At 49.5% G+C, this 15,749-nt stretch overlaps 2 protein-coding genes across 7 annotated transcripts in view; one reads left to right on the top strand and one right to left on the bottom strand.

Moving 5' to 3' along the window:
* LOC122383642 (disheveled-associated activator of morphogenesis 1-like) overlaps window positions 1–2,683 on the top strand; it is a 51,501-nt gene extending 48,818 nt beyond the window's left edge. For all 6 annotated transcript variants that reach the window (XM_043370285.1, XM_043370284.1, XM_043370286.1 and 3 more), the window contains 5 exons: window positions 38–199; window positions 458–823; window positions 1,125–1,317; window positions 1,528–1,698; window positions 1,894–2,683. In XM_043370285.1, coding sequence (XP_043226220.1) covers window positions 38–199; window positions 458–823; window positions 1,125–1,317; window positions 1,528–1,698; window positions 1,894–2,136 — 1,135 coding nt within the window. In that variant the 3' untranslated portion in view covers window positions 2,137–2,683. The remainder of the gene's footprint in view (window positions 1–37; window positions 200–457; window positions 824–1,124; window positions 1,318–1,527; window positions 1,699–1,893) is intronic.
* Window positions 2,684–2,784: 101 nt separating this feature from the next.
* Window positions 2,785–4,448, bottom strand: LOC122383608 (venom serine carboxypeptidase-like). The gene has a single exon (XM_043370203.1). The coding sequence runs from the start codon at window positions 4,413–4,415 to the stop codon at window positions 3,027–3,029; it is 1,389 nt and encodes a 462-aa protein (XP_043226138.1). The 5' UTR covers window positions 4,416–4,448; the 3' UTR covers window positions 2,785–3,026.
* Between the last annotated feature and the right edge of the window lie 11,301 nt (window positions 4,449–15,749).

The following is a 15,749-nucleotide window of genomic DNA, read 5'->3' as shown; positions in this document are numbered from 1 at the left end:
GCCTAACTTGGTGATGTGGTCTTCCTCCTGCCCCCAGGGCCCTTATGTCGATGGACACCAAGGATCAGCTGCCGCCGGACATGGTGGAGCAGCTCCTCAAGTTCACGCCGTCGGCCGAGGAGAAGGCCTTGCTGGAGGAGCACAGTGACGAGCTCAAGAGTCTCGCGCGCGCTGATCGCTTCCTCTACGAGATCTCGCAGTGAGTGGCAGCAAAGAGAGATATGCTTTGCTTTGTTGGATAGTCACCTTCTAATACTGTTTGAGTTTGAAGGAATTTATTCGCGCGAAACCAATGTATAGGGTGAGTGAACTGGAGATTGAGTGATAATCTGCCAGGCCCAGGGTTAGGTGAGACTTATCTAAATTTAGTTTTTGATCAGAATTAATTTCCGATCGTTACAAGTTGATAGAGTTTTAGCTAAAACATTTTTTTGAAACATCGTATCTGAAATTTCAGAATCACCCACTACGAGGCGCGACTGAAGTCGCTCTTCTACAAGAAGCGTTTTGCCGAGCGGCTGGCAGAGCTGCGGCCACGTATCGCGGCCGTGGTCGAAGCTTCGAAAGAGCTGCAGCGTAGCCGACGGCTCAAGAAGCTTCTGGAACTGGTGTTGGCGTTCGGAAACTACATGAACCGCGGCCAGCGTGGCAACGCGCAGGGCTTCCGACTGGAGAGTCTGCGCAGGATCGGCGACACCAAGTCGAGCACGAGGAAACACATCACGCTGCTGCACTACATCGTGGAGCTGCTGGAGACCAAGTTCCCCGACGTGCTGAGGCTTGGCGAGGACTTGGGAAGCGTTCGAGATGCTGCCAAAGTCAGGTGGGTTGCAGACGTTTTTGGCTGCGGGGCTGCTGCGTGCTTGCTTGTTCTGTTCCAGTGATATGTGTTGGGACTGGTGTAGCAGCCTTTGATATCTCTGGGCAATTTATTTTGAATACTCATGTCTATAATCGAGCATACACTATGCACTGCATTTTACCAACTGGCGAGTGCGCTATGGTCACATTTATGTAAGAAATGCTTGATAAATCGTCTGTGTAGCAGTAATCTATATCCCTTACCTCGGACCGGCACTGTTTGCGTTGCACCAATCCCTTACATTTCACCGCTTGTTGGACAGCATGTCGGAACTGCAGAAAGACATGGCGCTGATCCGGACCGGCCTGAAGGACATCCAGAAGGAGCTGGACTTCCAGCGCAGTCGTCCGGCCGACTCCAGTGACCTGTTCGTGCCGACGATGAAGGAGTTCGCCGCCAAGGCCACCTACAAGTGCCGCCAGCTGGAGGATGAGTTCTCAGATATGCGGGCCAGGGTAAGTGGGTTCACTAATTGGGCCTCTTCGGGAGATGAAGAAAGCTCACTATGATCAAACGAATGATGTCAGTTTAGATGTGTCCTTTACCCATGTTGCTCAGCATACAATTTCAACCACGTTGTGACTTATGAGCATCCCTAACGATGGCTGAACCGTCGTTACTCGTACAAGCATCATATGAAACAATGACGAACTGTTCGTTTTCAGTTTGAGAAGGTGGTGCAGTTCTTCGGTGAAGAGCCGAACACCACCAACCCTGACGAGTTCTTCGGCATCTTCGACGCCTTCCTCACCTCGTTTGCCGCGGCGACCGAGGACAACATCAACGTCCGAAAGAAGAGGGAGGAGGAAGAGAAGAGGCTCCGACATGAACAGGAGGTAGGCGTTGGGTGCCACCTGGGTGATTTCATGAAACCCTTCCCAAGGGACTCGTAGACGTTCCTTTATTTGCTGTAATCATCTTTTCGTTTTTATGTGTGTCACACTAAACCGTCGCTCGAGTTACGCTTGCTCTCAGTGCGCTGGGTCTTATCGTCTCCTGTAGCTAACGCTCCGTTTTTCTGTCGTTTGCAGCTGAAGCAGATGACGCTACAAAGGCGCGGTAACCGGGAGTCGCAGCTGCGGCGCGACGGCGACAGTGACGCCAAGCAGGACCAGAACCGCGAGTTCGACGACCTCATCTCGGCGCTGCGCACCGGTGAGGTGTTCTCAGAGAGCTTCCGCTGCGCTAAGCGCAAAAAGAAGAGCCCGCCCAGTCTGGCGCGCCGCGAGAGTCGCTACGAGGAGAGTCGCGAGCGCGCCATTCGCATTGTGTAGCGCGCGAAACCGGGCCGTGCGCGGCGTGCTCCGCTCTAGTCTGCTGGTGCTTCGTTTCTTTGTGTGGTTCGGGAGGCCGCCGCCAGGGGCGCTGCGGTGTCCGGCGGCTGTGTGTGACAGGGGTGGGGTTCGGGAGGGAGGGAGGGAGGCCGGATGGGGTGCGTTCTGCCGACCAGGGACTGGACCTGACTCTGGCGGGGACGGTGCAGCCGGAGCTGCCTGTGGCCATCGAACGCCCCTGACGGGGATGGCAGGGACGCGGGCCCTCTGGGGCCGGCCGATGATGAGGCCTGTGGATCGGATAACGCTGCCAGGTGCTGTAGCTGTTGTGATGTTCGTGATGTTCATTCATGCAACGAATACATATGCATGTGTATGTGTGCGGAGTGCATGTGCTTACGCGCATGCGCTCTCATTCAATAGAAGCTGATGCGTTGTTTTGCCTCGTCAGGAAGCTCATCTATCTTATTGGTATGCCCTTTTGTAATTTTATGTGACCTGTTTACATATTTCTAGTGTCGCTCTGAATACAAACCTCATAGGTTCATCGGCTTCTTTGGCTAACTGTCGTGAACTAGTGAAGTTGTGAGAACGATGCAACGATACAGTACAGCATTCGCGTACCGATATTCGGCAACCCCATGTCAATTGGAACGTTATATTTGTAGACAGATACATGCGCGGTGCCGACAATGTCGGCAGAATGTCGGCCCGACATTCTCCAACATCGGAGGAGTCCTGATTCAAAGCATGTTGGCGGCTGGCGCTTTCTTTGGTATAGTTTTATCTCACCATCGCATGAACGCACATACGCATGAAGACTCATTTTAGCCCAAGACAGATTGCGTCCAGGGCACTAAAGAGTCGAAGCATCAGATTGCGTCGAAGCATCAGTCTTGCCACCCCTGCGCTCCGTATGTGCCCGTGAACCTAGTGATGAGCGCATAGCCGACCTCTGGCTGGTCGGTGGGCACCATATGGCCGCTGTTGCGGACCAGCACCTCATACAGGTTGTCCACCTGGCGCACGTAGCCGGCGATCTCGCCCCGCTCGCGCCAGATGACACGCTCGGCGTCCCGGTACTGCTCGGCGCCGTGCCACTCCATCGAGGCCAGCCACCGCTGCGTCAGCGGGTACGGCACACAAATGTCCAGCTGGCCGCTGTAGATGAGCACTCGATAGCCGGCGTCCAGGGCACTGGCCAACAGCGGCTTGGTCGTGTTCATCTCGTCACTGATCATGTAGTGGATCACGGCGTCGACAGCTTCGTTGTAGGGCAAGTTCCCCACGTGGATGGAAGCTCGCGTGGCCGGCAGTTTCAGGAAGTCGTTGAATGGGTCGTTTCCTGCGTCGTTCGGCTGCAGGTAGTTGTACTGGTTGGTGAATCCCGTTATGTTCTGGAAGAGTGTCGGGTAGGGAGAGACCGTGCCGATCAACACAGTGTCCCACAGTAGAAATGCTTCCGCCAGATCCCCCTGGTTGATCAGATCCACGGTTTGCGTGGCTACGTCGTGGAACTGTTCGCTTTGTTTGGCGTCAACCAATCCGACATTGTAGAAGTACTCACTGTAGTCCACCTGATTGATTGGATCGACGAATCCATCACCGATCGCCATGCCTTTCAGGTTTATTTTCACCTCGGCTGTTGGGTTTTCCACGTGAATCTTGTTGACGATTGCTGGCAGATACTTGCCTGCATACGACTCCCCGGACACGTAAAATTCATTGTCACGGAACTTCTCAAATGCGGTGAAGAACTGCGTAAGAGCCGAATACAGATCACGAGCCACGTCTTCCTCGTTCCTGGCAAAGCCTTGCTCGTCATAGGTAAAGCTGAATCCTGTGCCTGTGGGATTGTCGATATACAGCAGGTTGTGGGTATTGCTCCAGCTGAAGTTACGAGCAACCAGATTCAAATCAGTGTCGACACTGAATGGGCCATTTTCTGCAAACAGGCCGTAGAGACTTGAAGCGCCCGGGCCACCCTGTAGCCAGAGCAGAACTGGAGCCTCGAGCGGAGACGCCTGCTGACACTCGAAGAACCAGAAGAAGAGGTTCGAGTTGCGCTCCTTGTCGACGGTGATAAAGCCGGAGTGACTGGTGACATTGGCGCCGGCGCCGGGAAGGCCGAGCACCCTGCTCTGTTCGCGGGCCTGCTGCAGCTCCGCGGCCTCGATCAGCGGGGTCAGGAACAGCGGCTCGCCCGGGTCGGCGGAGCCGTGAGCCCTGCACACCAGCACCAGCGCCAGAAGCAGGGCTGCCAATGAGGGCGACACCATAACCACTGCTGCTCAGGTCACTCGCAGAGATCTACTGGCAGCGGCTCCACTTACCTGAACGGTTCCTGAACTCCGTGTGAGAAGTAACAGCTGTTTTAGTCCGTATCTGTCAAGGCCGGCTGACCTTCGTGGAAAGGTAGGTAGTAGGTACAACGATTCTAACTTACTGTTCTCTCTTTAAACCATATGAGTTTTTTTAATCGCTGATACGCGAAGGCTCTGTTACCTATCTGTCAATCAGAAACACAAGGACTAGAGTTGCAAAGTTTTCCCAATGGGCTGCTACCGGCACCGCCCCGCCCCACAAAAATTTTCTGGGATACCGGCATGCTACCATGGGCGGCGCCACCGCGGGGGACGGGGGGGACAGGTCCCCCGCTATCGAAAGTTAGGGGGTACAGTACCCCCCTATCGGCGAGGCCCGTTCAATAGTTGATAATAATGCATTATAGAGCTATCCGTCGCATTTAATGCATCGTTGGTTAATCAAGGCAGGTTCTGAATAAAGATAGCTGTTGGGATGCATCGCAGGGGGTCCTGGCCATCTGCAAAAGGTGTGGAGCTGTGATGCCTGTAGTTATTAGGTGATCGGCATGGCCTCGGGGATCGTGGCCCCTTTTTGGGGAGCCAGGCAGGGTTATTACTTATTACCTCCCCACCCCACTGCCAGACCCCATTGCCGATAAAACCAAGTTCACTGAAATTCCATAGATTTCCGTTACTATATGAAAATTTTCCATTCCTAATTAGTCAAATTCAAGCATGGCAGTTCTACCACAGGAACCATTTGAAATCTATGCCATTTAACCCCAGCACTTGTGGGGAGAAGTGTTCGGATAGATCACAGGCAGGACCAAAAAAGCACGCAGTAGCCCAAGACCTTATAATTGGATATAGCATCGGCTCCCTCTCGTCAACTGTCAAGGGGTTCGATAGCACTCGTTTTTTTCTGCAAAACTAAGTTGGGTCGGCGGCCGAACGGCTGGGGGTCTAATCGAGCCCCCATCCCTCCCCTTCTTAGTCAGCGGCTGTGAAAATGTCATTACCAGCTGTTGAAACATGGCAGTTGCTTTTGCATGAGTGCACGAAAGGGTTTTAGGTCCGTGATACGTGAAAGGTTCTACATGAAAATTGAGATACACCAGCTTATCAAATTGTGCTCACTGTGGTGCGCTCGGTTTTACCTTGACTAGTCTTTGAATTCTGGGGTGAAACAGACCAGTCAAGAAACCTGTTCCATAATGAGAGCCAGTAATGCTAAAGAGATGTGGGATGAGGTTTCCAGAGACCTTCATTACCTCCCAAAGGGGGTGCCCCGCCATTTGCCAATCCCTGCTGTAGTTGTTACGATTGGAGGGTGAATATGAGAACGATGCAGGTCGTGCCAGCTCGATCATGAGAACACAATGGTGCCGACATCACAGCTCTACTGCCATTTTTGACGAAGTTAATCAACAAGCACCGGAATCCTACCCTGGGGCATTTCACCTGCAGAGGTCGCCGGACCTGAGACCCGTATTTAGTCGACGGACCTGTATTTAGGGTCTTGCTGAGACCCTTTCACTCAATTTTTTCAACGGTGCATGCGCTCGTTTTTCCCGCGAAGCTCTTGGCAAGTAAAATCCATCAGAAGAAAGTGTGCTCAAATAACGGCTGGTGACCTTCCATGACCTAGCATGGCCTTTTGAGTGACCACCGATGACATGACCACTGACGGCTAGCCATTAGCTGCACCCTGCCCGTTGCATATGGATCAGGTGGTGATGTCATGATTCTGAAATTATATTGCAGTTTTGGCGCACTTGTCAGAGCAGAAGACATTCCCACTTTTCCTCCATGACTATATGATGGTGAAGCCCTGAAGCTGACCAGACGTAAGATTGAAAATTTGAAAGTACGAAACGTAAGAATAGCTGGCACTGCTACTCATACCTAAGCAATTCGCAGCAGCATGCAACTGAACAGGCAGGCAAACACAGCCGCGAGCTCATATATCGGTAATATTATGAAAGAAACACCAGGGTCCATTCGCGAGCGGAGCCTTCAAAACATACACATGAAAATAACAGGGTCTGAATCTTCCAGGAGAAAAACATACATCGATTTTAATGCTGATTTTACGGTTCACCCGATATATACTAACAATGTTTCAGAACGGGCTCGTACAGCACTTACACGACTAAGGCTATGCTCACACCGCCTTAAAATAGAGACAGGGAGGTGGGCTAGAATCCCAACAGAAGAGAGGCTATGCTCCTGTCGGCTCGGTGTGCAAACAGAGGCGCATGTACTTTTAGACTGCCCAATCACTGAGCCACTTAGGAGAAATTTTACAATGCTGAGCTTTGATAGTTTGGCAAGCTTGATGAAAAGTAGTCCAAAGGATTTGGCCATATACTCTCAGAGAGTTTTGCTGGCATGTGAGAACGTATGACGCGACGGATTTTAATGTGGTGTTTAGGTATAGTTTTAATGGACGCTGGTTCTCTGTATGAAATGTTTGACGGTTTTAATATGTTTTGTATATGATCTGTTTTAATGGACACTTGTCTTCTGGGTTTTATCCATCTAGTACCTAAGACTGTGTCAATAAATTACTACTACTACTACTACTACTAGGAAACCAGCTTTGAGTTGGCAAGACTGCAAATTTTGATTTAGAGGCAAGTATGCTTGAAAAGGTGATCGATCTTAGGTGTCCTAGGATAAGTTTGGAAACGGGATGCACCATTCGATGTGTTTTGGGCCTTGCCAAGTTTCGCGGCGTTACGTGCCTCGTTTTTTTTTTTTGCATACACGATCAGTATCTACTTTTGGGATTTTCGATTTTCGGTCCCCGTCCCCCCCTATCGAAAACCCGTGGCGCCGCCCCTGCATGCTACCACGCCCCAAGCAAAAAAAAAAACGCCAAATTACCGGTATGGGCTTTGCCTGGCCAAGGTCTGGTCACTAAGGTTACAGTACCTATCTCTTTTCGCGACGGGCTTTCTGGCGATTGGCGAATGCACCAAATTTGACCAAATCTGCACCAAATCTCTTTTATAGCAAAAATCTTCATATCATGATTTTATTTCAGTGTTTTATTAGTAAATAATGTCTGATAGTTAAAACAAACAGGTATATAAGTAACTCTTCAACCCAAGATGATAACTTCTAAGAAACACAATTAACCTAATTTGACCAAATCTGCAACAAACCCGCATCTAATGTGCATCAAATCTGTACCAGATAGCCGTCGTGAGAAGGCCTAATATGAACCCGACTATACAAACAAATAGTCTTCGCACTATTCGTTTTGTAACCCATGTTTCATGTCATTGCTAGGTTAGATATAACATGCTTTGTGGCCAATTTTACATTACAAATTCAATGGTGTGGGTTAGGCGACCATAAGAGCCAGTTTAGGTTACGCTCTAGTGGAGGTTAGGTCAAGTTATTGTAAAAAAGGAAAATCATTACATTTCAAAGTTGATATTTTGCATAAAAAGGATACCTACCTACCTAGTTATTCGATGCAGCTCGCGACGGACAATCTAACGGTGGTCTTTGTTTTTCGTTAGGTACCTACGTGGGCTAGAACTGCTAAAATTGAGTTTGAACATTTGACTTAAACCATTTTGAGAACATAACTTTGCCAAAAAATGGAATTTCGTTTTTTAACCCTCGCCCGTATAGGGGGCGGGGCCGAACACCAGGGGCGTCGACACCGGTCCGACTTTTCCGACTAGTCGGACCACTTTTTCGACTAGGCGGTGCCCTGCTGTGGCTCGCGGGGGCCCCTGCTGCAGACCGCGGGGGCCCTACTGCGGCTCGGAGGGCCCTGCTAGAGACCGCGGGGGCCCTGCTGCGCCTCTGGGGCCCTGCTAGACACCGCGGGGCCCTGCTGCGGCCCGCGGGGTCCCCTTCTGCGGCCGCGGGGGGCCCCTGTTGGGGCTCTCGGGGGGCCCTGCTGCGGCCACGGGGGCCCCTGGGGGCCCCCACCGGTGGGGGCCCCCCGAGAAAAAGTCGGACCAGTTTTCCTTACGCGTCGACGCCGCTGCCGAACACCCTCTCTCGGTTTTTCGCAAATAACTCGCGTAAAAAGAGGCCGATCGCGACGAAACTTTCAGTACCCTCGAGTTAATCAATATAACACATTCTCTAAAAATTTCATGACCCAGACCCAAATGACCTTTGACCTGTGACCTACTTTTCGAGACCATGTTTAGCCGGAATCGTGATTCGGCGCATGTCGTCTCGCATTAGCCGCGCGTTTGCAGTCTTTTCGTGGTTTCAAGCGTTCAAACATGTGATATGATGTTGCCTGCATGCATTAAAGGGACTATCCCATGTTTAACCCTCGCCCATGTAGGGGGGGGGGGTTGGTGCAACCCCCCCCTGAGGTTTTTCGGGAATAGTGCAAAAACGGCGGCGCGCAGCGCCGCCAAATTTTGGGTACCTTATGGGGCAAACCTTGCGCATCTTTTGATAAAAAAATTGACCGGGTCATGTCAGGTCACGGAGTTATGACGTCACAAAGGGAACAGCCTCCGGCCGGATTTTCACAAACTGAGTGCCAACGCCCGAGGTTTCCTGCCGGTGGTACGGACATCGGTTGATGGATCGTGATGAAACTTCCCATGCATGTTGGGGCAAGTATTGGCTATCATATGGTATAAGAAACTTGACCGGGTCAGGTCAGGCCACGGAGCTATGACGTCACAAGAGGAACAGCGTCCGGTACTATTTTTGAAAAGCGCCCGAACCACTATTTTGCTAATTCTTGTCACCTCAATGGGAATATGCAGCAATATTAGCTTCTATAGGGAGCAAATGGACCTCCCAAATCCAAAAATACAATCAGATTTCAAAAATTTAAATTTTGATTTTTCGAATTTCTGCCGCCGACTGTGACCTTGCCGACTTCCGGCGCTCCCAACGCGCCATTTTTAGAGCTAGGGAAACGAAATACATACCAAACGATAGAGAATTGATCAAGGAACACGATAGTGAAGGTTTCAAGTCGATATCTCCTACCGTTTTGCCGCAATGGCCGCGGAAAGTTGAAAAAAAGTCTATTTTTCCGAAAATTTGACCTTTGACCGGTCAAAAGTAGGTCAAATGTTGACCTAGGACCAAAAAATATACCACCAATCGCGAGATCTCGGCGAGAGCAATCCGTTGGTCTTTTCCGCTAAGCTCTACAACGCTCCGTTTTCAAACGCCAAAGGGGGGGGGGGGTCGCACCAACCCCCCCCCCTGCATGGGTGAAGGTGGCAGATCGCCGTTTACGGGCGAGGGTTAACATGGGGTTTGAGTTGAGATAGCCAAGTTTGCGGCGAGGTTCAGAAACCACTATCTATCTAGGTTGCAACCCCCGCGGCCTCTTGGTGTTGAAGAAATTCGTTCCCTTCATTTGAAAATGGGCCTTGTACAAGGCCCGATCTTCAACATGGAGCGACCGTTAGTGTGACGTCACCTCGTTTAGTCATTCTGATTTAAATGGGTTTGTTCGTTGAAAAATCGCTTAAAACTTGGTCTGAACTTTATTGTGGTGCCTACAGAGTAAAAAGAATCAGCTTTATGACAGTAATGTGGCCTGGGGAAGGAGGTAATTTTGGGCTGTGACGTCACATATTTGAATGTTTGTGCTTGGAATATGGGAAGCCTAAGATGTTTAATGAAAAATAAATGCCAGAACCGTGTTCCTGGTCATCCAATCTATAAAGTCGGGCACAATTTAACTGGTTTTAACAACATTTTAGAAGGTGGGATAGTCCCTTTAAAGTGGATGTCAAGGTCACCTGAAGGTCAGGTCAGGTCATTGACCTTTGATGACCACGGCTCACTTTTTCGAGTTTCACATGTTTCTAGGCTGGTTTTTGGAGCTGAATTCGAATTTAGCAACCATCAGAACATTTACAAAGTATATTTAGCATGCCTTCGTAACATGTTACAAAGCTGTCAGAGTCGGATGACAGGTACTACGAATACCCGTCACGACCCCTAGATACTGGTTGACCTGACCTGACCTGGTTCGACCTGGCCTAAATGCATGAAGACATTATCTGTGATCAAAACCATCATGGTTTTCGTGATCAGCACCCTGAAAACCCCCATAGGTGCCACACTTTACGACGTTCTAACAGGTCCCGATTTTCCCGACTTTTGGGTCATTGACCTGACCTGGAAGGTCAACCAAGGACCGAGGACCTTGGCTTAAAATTGGGTATCATCGGCTTCCTCTCGTCACGGGCAACACGCTCGTTTTTCTGTGGAGGTATAGCTTGATCAGGGGCGAAACGGCAAGGGGGGTCCAACGCCCCCCCCCCCTTATACGTTCGCGGATGGGAAAAACACCAATACGGGCGCGGGTTAAGTTCGACCCACACTGCAAACTTCTTTTTGAACACAACACGAGATTTTCTAGCTGATTTATTGAGAAGACTGGTTAGCGCACATTGTATTGGATATATGAATAATATTTTCCAAATAAGTTTTAAACACCGATGATGTGCTGTTAGGTATACAAATCGCCGTGCGATGTATTAACACGCGCACTGCAGCGGGTATGAGCCGAACACGAACTGCAGGGGGGGGGGTTGAAAACAACCCCCCCCTGAGATCTCGAAAACGGCGCAACGTAGCGACAAGCGGTAAACGGCGTTGGATAGGTTGAGATGAGATCTACAAGAAATACTAAGATCATTTTTGGGTCAGGTCAAAAACGAGGTCACCAGAGGTCACCGAAGACAAAATGTTACGATTTTCACAACAGGAATTTCGCGGTAGTTTTTCTTGAATAACTTGTCTTGCACACAAGACAGAGGATCGATTCGAACGCCATCGTTCTTAGCTCGTCAAGGCGCATCGAATGATATATGATATGACCTCGAAAGGTCAAGTTGAAAAATTGGCCTCAGGTCAAGGTCATGACCTGACCGAAATAGGTCATGTTGCATATCATTCGATCCGCATTGACGAGAAAAACACGATAAACGTCGAACGGAGTCTCTATCTCTATTCAATCTCAAGTTATTGAAGAAAAACCGCTGGTGACCTCAGGTGACCTAAGATGACCTGGAGATCACCTTCCAAAGGTCATAAGTGATAGGTTTCGGTGAAATCACCAACAGGGACCTGTAATACTATGATCCTGAGCGTATTGAAGTCATAGGATGGCATTCAGAGTAAGTTGAAATTTCTCCCATTGACTTATAATGGGCCGGTCGCAAAAATGACCTGACCTTAGGTCATCGATATAAAAATTCCGAGATATACAAGTTGTAGCTCGTGATGACTTTACTATTTCCTGTGGGTTTCAAGATCATATCTCAACAACTGTGGGCTTGGTGGGATTGCAAACTTCGAACTTTACGTTTCGAGGTAGGGTCACTTGACCTGACCTGGTGACCTGACCATAGGTCACCTGGGGTCAAAATTTTTACTCAAGGTGTGCAAAAGTTGGGAGAACAGGTATGCAACATTTGGCGGCGCTACGCGCCGCCGTTTTCTCGCGATTTGCGAAAAACCACAGGGGGGTTGAAAACAACCCCCCCCCCCTGCAGTGCGCGTGTTAACCCGCGCCGGGCCGGTGCTCTGAGATTCCGCGCCGGGCCGCGGGGGGTGTTTGAACACCCCCCCCTTCTAACTTGGCTCCTGGGCCACGTAGCGACACGCGGTAAGCGGCAATCGAAAGAACGTCAAAATAAGGACGAAAACACTTGGGTCATTTTTTGGGTCAGGTCAAAGGTCAGGTCACCAGAGGTCACCAAAGGTAAAATGTTGACTATTTCAACATTTTGGAAACTGCCAACGGCTATCTCGGGAACCGATAGAGCTACAGCGCTGCAAAAAAAGCGCATTCGATAGCCCTTTTACAGACCTTTCTGAGTAATGTTCTCAGATTTGACCTCAGGTCAACAGTTTAGCCTCCAGAGGGCAAAAACTCCAAAAATAGCCGTTTTTACGAAAAACGGTTTTTCGGCAATAACTTTTGACTCAAAAGAGCTATGACATTACTTTTGCTAGCATCGTGTTCCTCTCGTCGAGACGCGTCGAATGAACTATAATTTGACCTTGAAAGGTCAACTTGAAAATTTGACCTCAGGTCAAGGTCATGACCTGACCGGAAAAGGTCATGTTGCATATCAGTCGATCCGCAACGTCGAGCCGAACACAACTAAGGCGTTTTCAGCGCTCTAGCACTCCTCTATCAGAAGTTATCATCGAAAAACTGTAAGATTCTGTTCGTGACCTGAGATGACCTCGGGGACATAACGAGGGGTCACAGTTGCCATTTTCTGGTTCAGTGTGTCTATTTTACCTACATCTCGATGTTTGAGAGTGTCTAGAATAGCGTTCGTGCAAAACAGACGCTTTTCAATTTTCTCCCATTGACTTATAATGGAGAGGCCGCAAAACTGACCTGACCTTAAGTCACCGATATCAAAATTCCGAGATATACATTTTTCAGATAGTGTTGCTCTAATCAATCGCTGAAAGTTTCGAGGCAATCGTTCAGTCGGTGTAGCTATGACGAGCATTCTTATTTTTTCTGAGGTGAGGTCACTTGGCGTGACCTGGTGACCTGACCTAAGGTGACCTGGGTCTGAAATTTTCACAACATGTGCGGAAAAGATGCACAAACAAGTGTGCCAAAAACGGCGGCGCTCCGCGCCGCCGTTTTTGAGATATCTGCGAAAAACAGCAAGGGGGGTGTTCAAACACCCCCCCCGGCCCGGAGCGGGTTAACTATTTCAGTTATAATTCCTGACAAGTCGTCTACATATACCTACCTGAGGAATTGTAAATATAGGAAAATAAAATAGAATAGGTAGTTATACGAGCTGAGGAGAGTCTGGAAATATAGAAGCCATGTACCTAGAAACCAGTGTAGCGCCTGTCGGGGCGACTAACGGAGCGAGCGAGAGGGTGAGCCTTGCACATGCGAAATTTCGAGGGGGTACCTCCAACTGACTTGTGCACGGCACCCTACTAACCGGTCTCTAGCGATGTGCCAAATTTGAGCACAATCGACCCAGCCGTTCTCGAGATCGAAGCGGCACCTTGTACGTGCGCACGTGCAGAATGGGTCCCAACTGACTTGTGCACGGCACCCTACTAACTGGTCCCTAACCGTGTACCAAATTTGAGCGCCATCGGTCCACACGTTCTCGAGATCTGGAATCGATCCCTGTGACGTGCGCACGTGCAGCAGCACCCCAACTCTGGCACATGGATATGCAGTGCCCAGTGGGTGCCTACCTACATGCCAACTTTGAGCGCAATCGGCCAAGTAGTTACCGAGATATTGCAACAATTACAAAACTGACACCTCTTCGTTTTGCACGTGGCACGTGCATAAGGGGTCACCCACATGCATCGGGAATAGTCCAATACTTGGTAGAAGGAATGAAGCTACCCTACAAAAATTACCGCGTGTAAATCGGTCAAGTGGTTGCTGAGATATAAGGCTCGCAAAAGCGTCCGCACGGTCGGCCGGCCGCTCATACTCAGAAATTTCCGTTAATCTAAGGAAAGACTACGCTCGCTTCGCTCGCTCCGTAATAATTTTGATGAAAGTTGGTCGTCTATGAAATAAATTTGCGTCTACCAGTTTTCTCGGTAATTCAGCTATATAACAACTTATAGCAACTTATAGCAATTTATACACCAGTATAGCGCCTTTTGGGGCGACTAACGGAGCGAGCGAGGGGGTGAGTCTTGCACGTGCGAAATTTCGAGGGGGTACCTCCAACTGACTCGTGCACGGCACCCTACTGACCGGTTTCTAGCGATGTGCCAAATTTGAGCACAATCGGCCCAGCCGTTCTCGAGATCTGGGAGCGGCACCCTGCACGTGCGCACGTGCAAAATGGGTCCCAACTGACTTGTGCACGGCACCCCACTAACTGGTCCCTAACCGTGTACCAAATTTGAGCGCCATCGGTCCAGCCGTTCTCGAGATCTGGAAACGACCCCTGCACGTGCGCACGTGCAGCAGCACCCCAACTCTGGCACATGGATATGCAGTGCCTAGTGGGTGCCTACCTACATGCCAACTTTCAGCGCAATCGGCCAAGTAGTTACCGAGATATTGCAACAATTACAAAACTGACACCTCTTCGTTTTGCACGTGGCACGTGCATAAGGGGTCACCTATATGCATCGGGAATAGTCCAATACTTGGTAGAAGGAATGAAGCTACCCTACAAAAATTACCGCGTGTAAATCGGTCAAGTGGTTGCTGAGATATAAGCCTCGCAAAAGCGTCCGCACGGCCGGCCGGCCGCTCATACTCAGAAATTTCCGTTATCTAGGAAAGACTTCGCTCGCTTCGCTCGCTCCGTAATAACAACAGTGTTTTTATATACCTTGATAACAACCATAGATAACATGAACTACAGGTAGTTCATAGATAACATGAACTACCTGGATTGGACACTCGTTTTTGGCGCGAAAAATAAGAGGCCACTTTGGCCTCTTATTTTTAATGACGGATTTTCAATCAGCATTTTCAGAGGCTGATGTCTCAGCAACCGCTGGGCCGATTGGCCTGCGGTCTTCTTTGTTGGGTAGCCCCATCCTTTCTGCCCCGTGTTTCACTACTTATCATGCATTCAGGTGACCGTCGTGGCACGTGGCACGTGAAGAGTCGGGGTGTTCAAGTCGTTCTGCTGAAGTAACAATTTTGAGATGCCTATATCTCAGTAACCACTGCGGCGATTGACTTGCGGTAACTTTTGTAGAGTAGCTGTATCCCGTCTAACAAACATTGGATACTCTTGGTGCACGTGAGTGACCCCCGCTGCACGTGCAAAGTGCAAAAATCAGAAGAGGTGTTAAATCTGTTCCCCTTACAGTAACTCAGCAACTGATGGGGCGATTTCACTGAAACTTGGCGTGAATGCATCGGGAATAGTCCAATACTTGGTAGAAGGAATGAAGCTACCTTACAAAAATTACCGCGTGTAAATCGGTCAAGTGGTTGCTGAGATATAAGCGTGTAAATGCATCGGGAATAGTCCAATACTTGGTAGAAGGAATGAAGCTACCCTACAAAAATTACCGCGTGTAAATCGGTCAAGTGGTTGCTGAGATATAAGCCTAGAGTTGTAGAGGGGCTAAGTTGTTATAGAGGGGCAGTGCTCCACGGGTGTCATGTGCCTGCCGTATGTTATGCAGATGATTTATGCCTCATTTCCTGTAATGTTCACTCTCTTGGACATCTTCTTTCCCTTGTCGATGGCTTTGCATCGAAATGGAGACTAGAGTTTACATGTTCTGATCCTGACAAAACCAAGAGCCACTGTATTATCTTCGGAAATAATTTGTTGGTGAACACACCATCAT

The sequence above is a fragment of the Amphibalanus amphitrite genome, unplaced genomic scaffold (assembly GCF_019059575.1).
Source record: "Amphibalanus amphitrite isolate SeventyFive unplaced genomic scaffold, NRLGWU_Aamphi_draft 000169F_arrow, whole genome shotgun sequence".
Classification (NCBI taxonomy): domain Eukaryota; kingdom Metazoa; phylum Arthropoda; class Thecostraca; order Balanomorpha; family Balanidae; genus Amphibalanus; species Amphibalanus amphitrite.
This window is presented reverse-complemented; position numbering and strand designations above follow the sequence as displayed.

Bases quoted from the DNA above. Each gene is read 5' to 3' on its own strand.
- LOC122383608 (XM_043370203.1), bottom strand. From the start codon at position 4,415: ATGGTGTCGCCCTCATTGGCAGCCCTGCTTCTGGCGCTGGTGCTGGTG.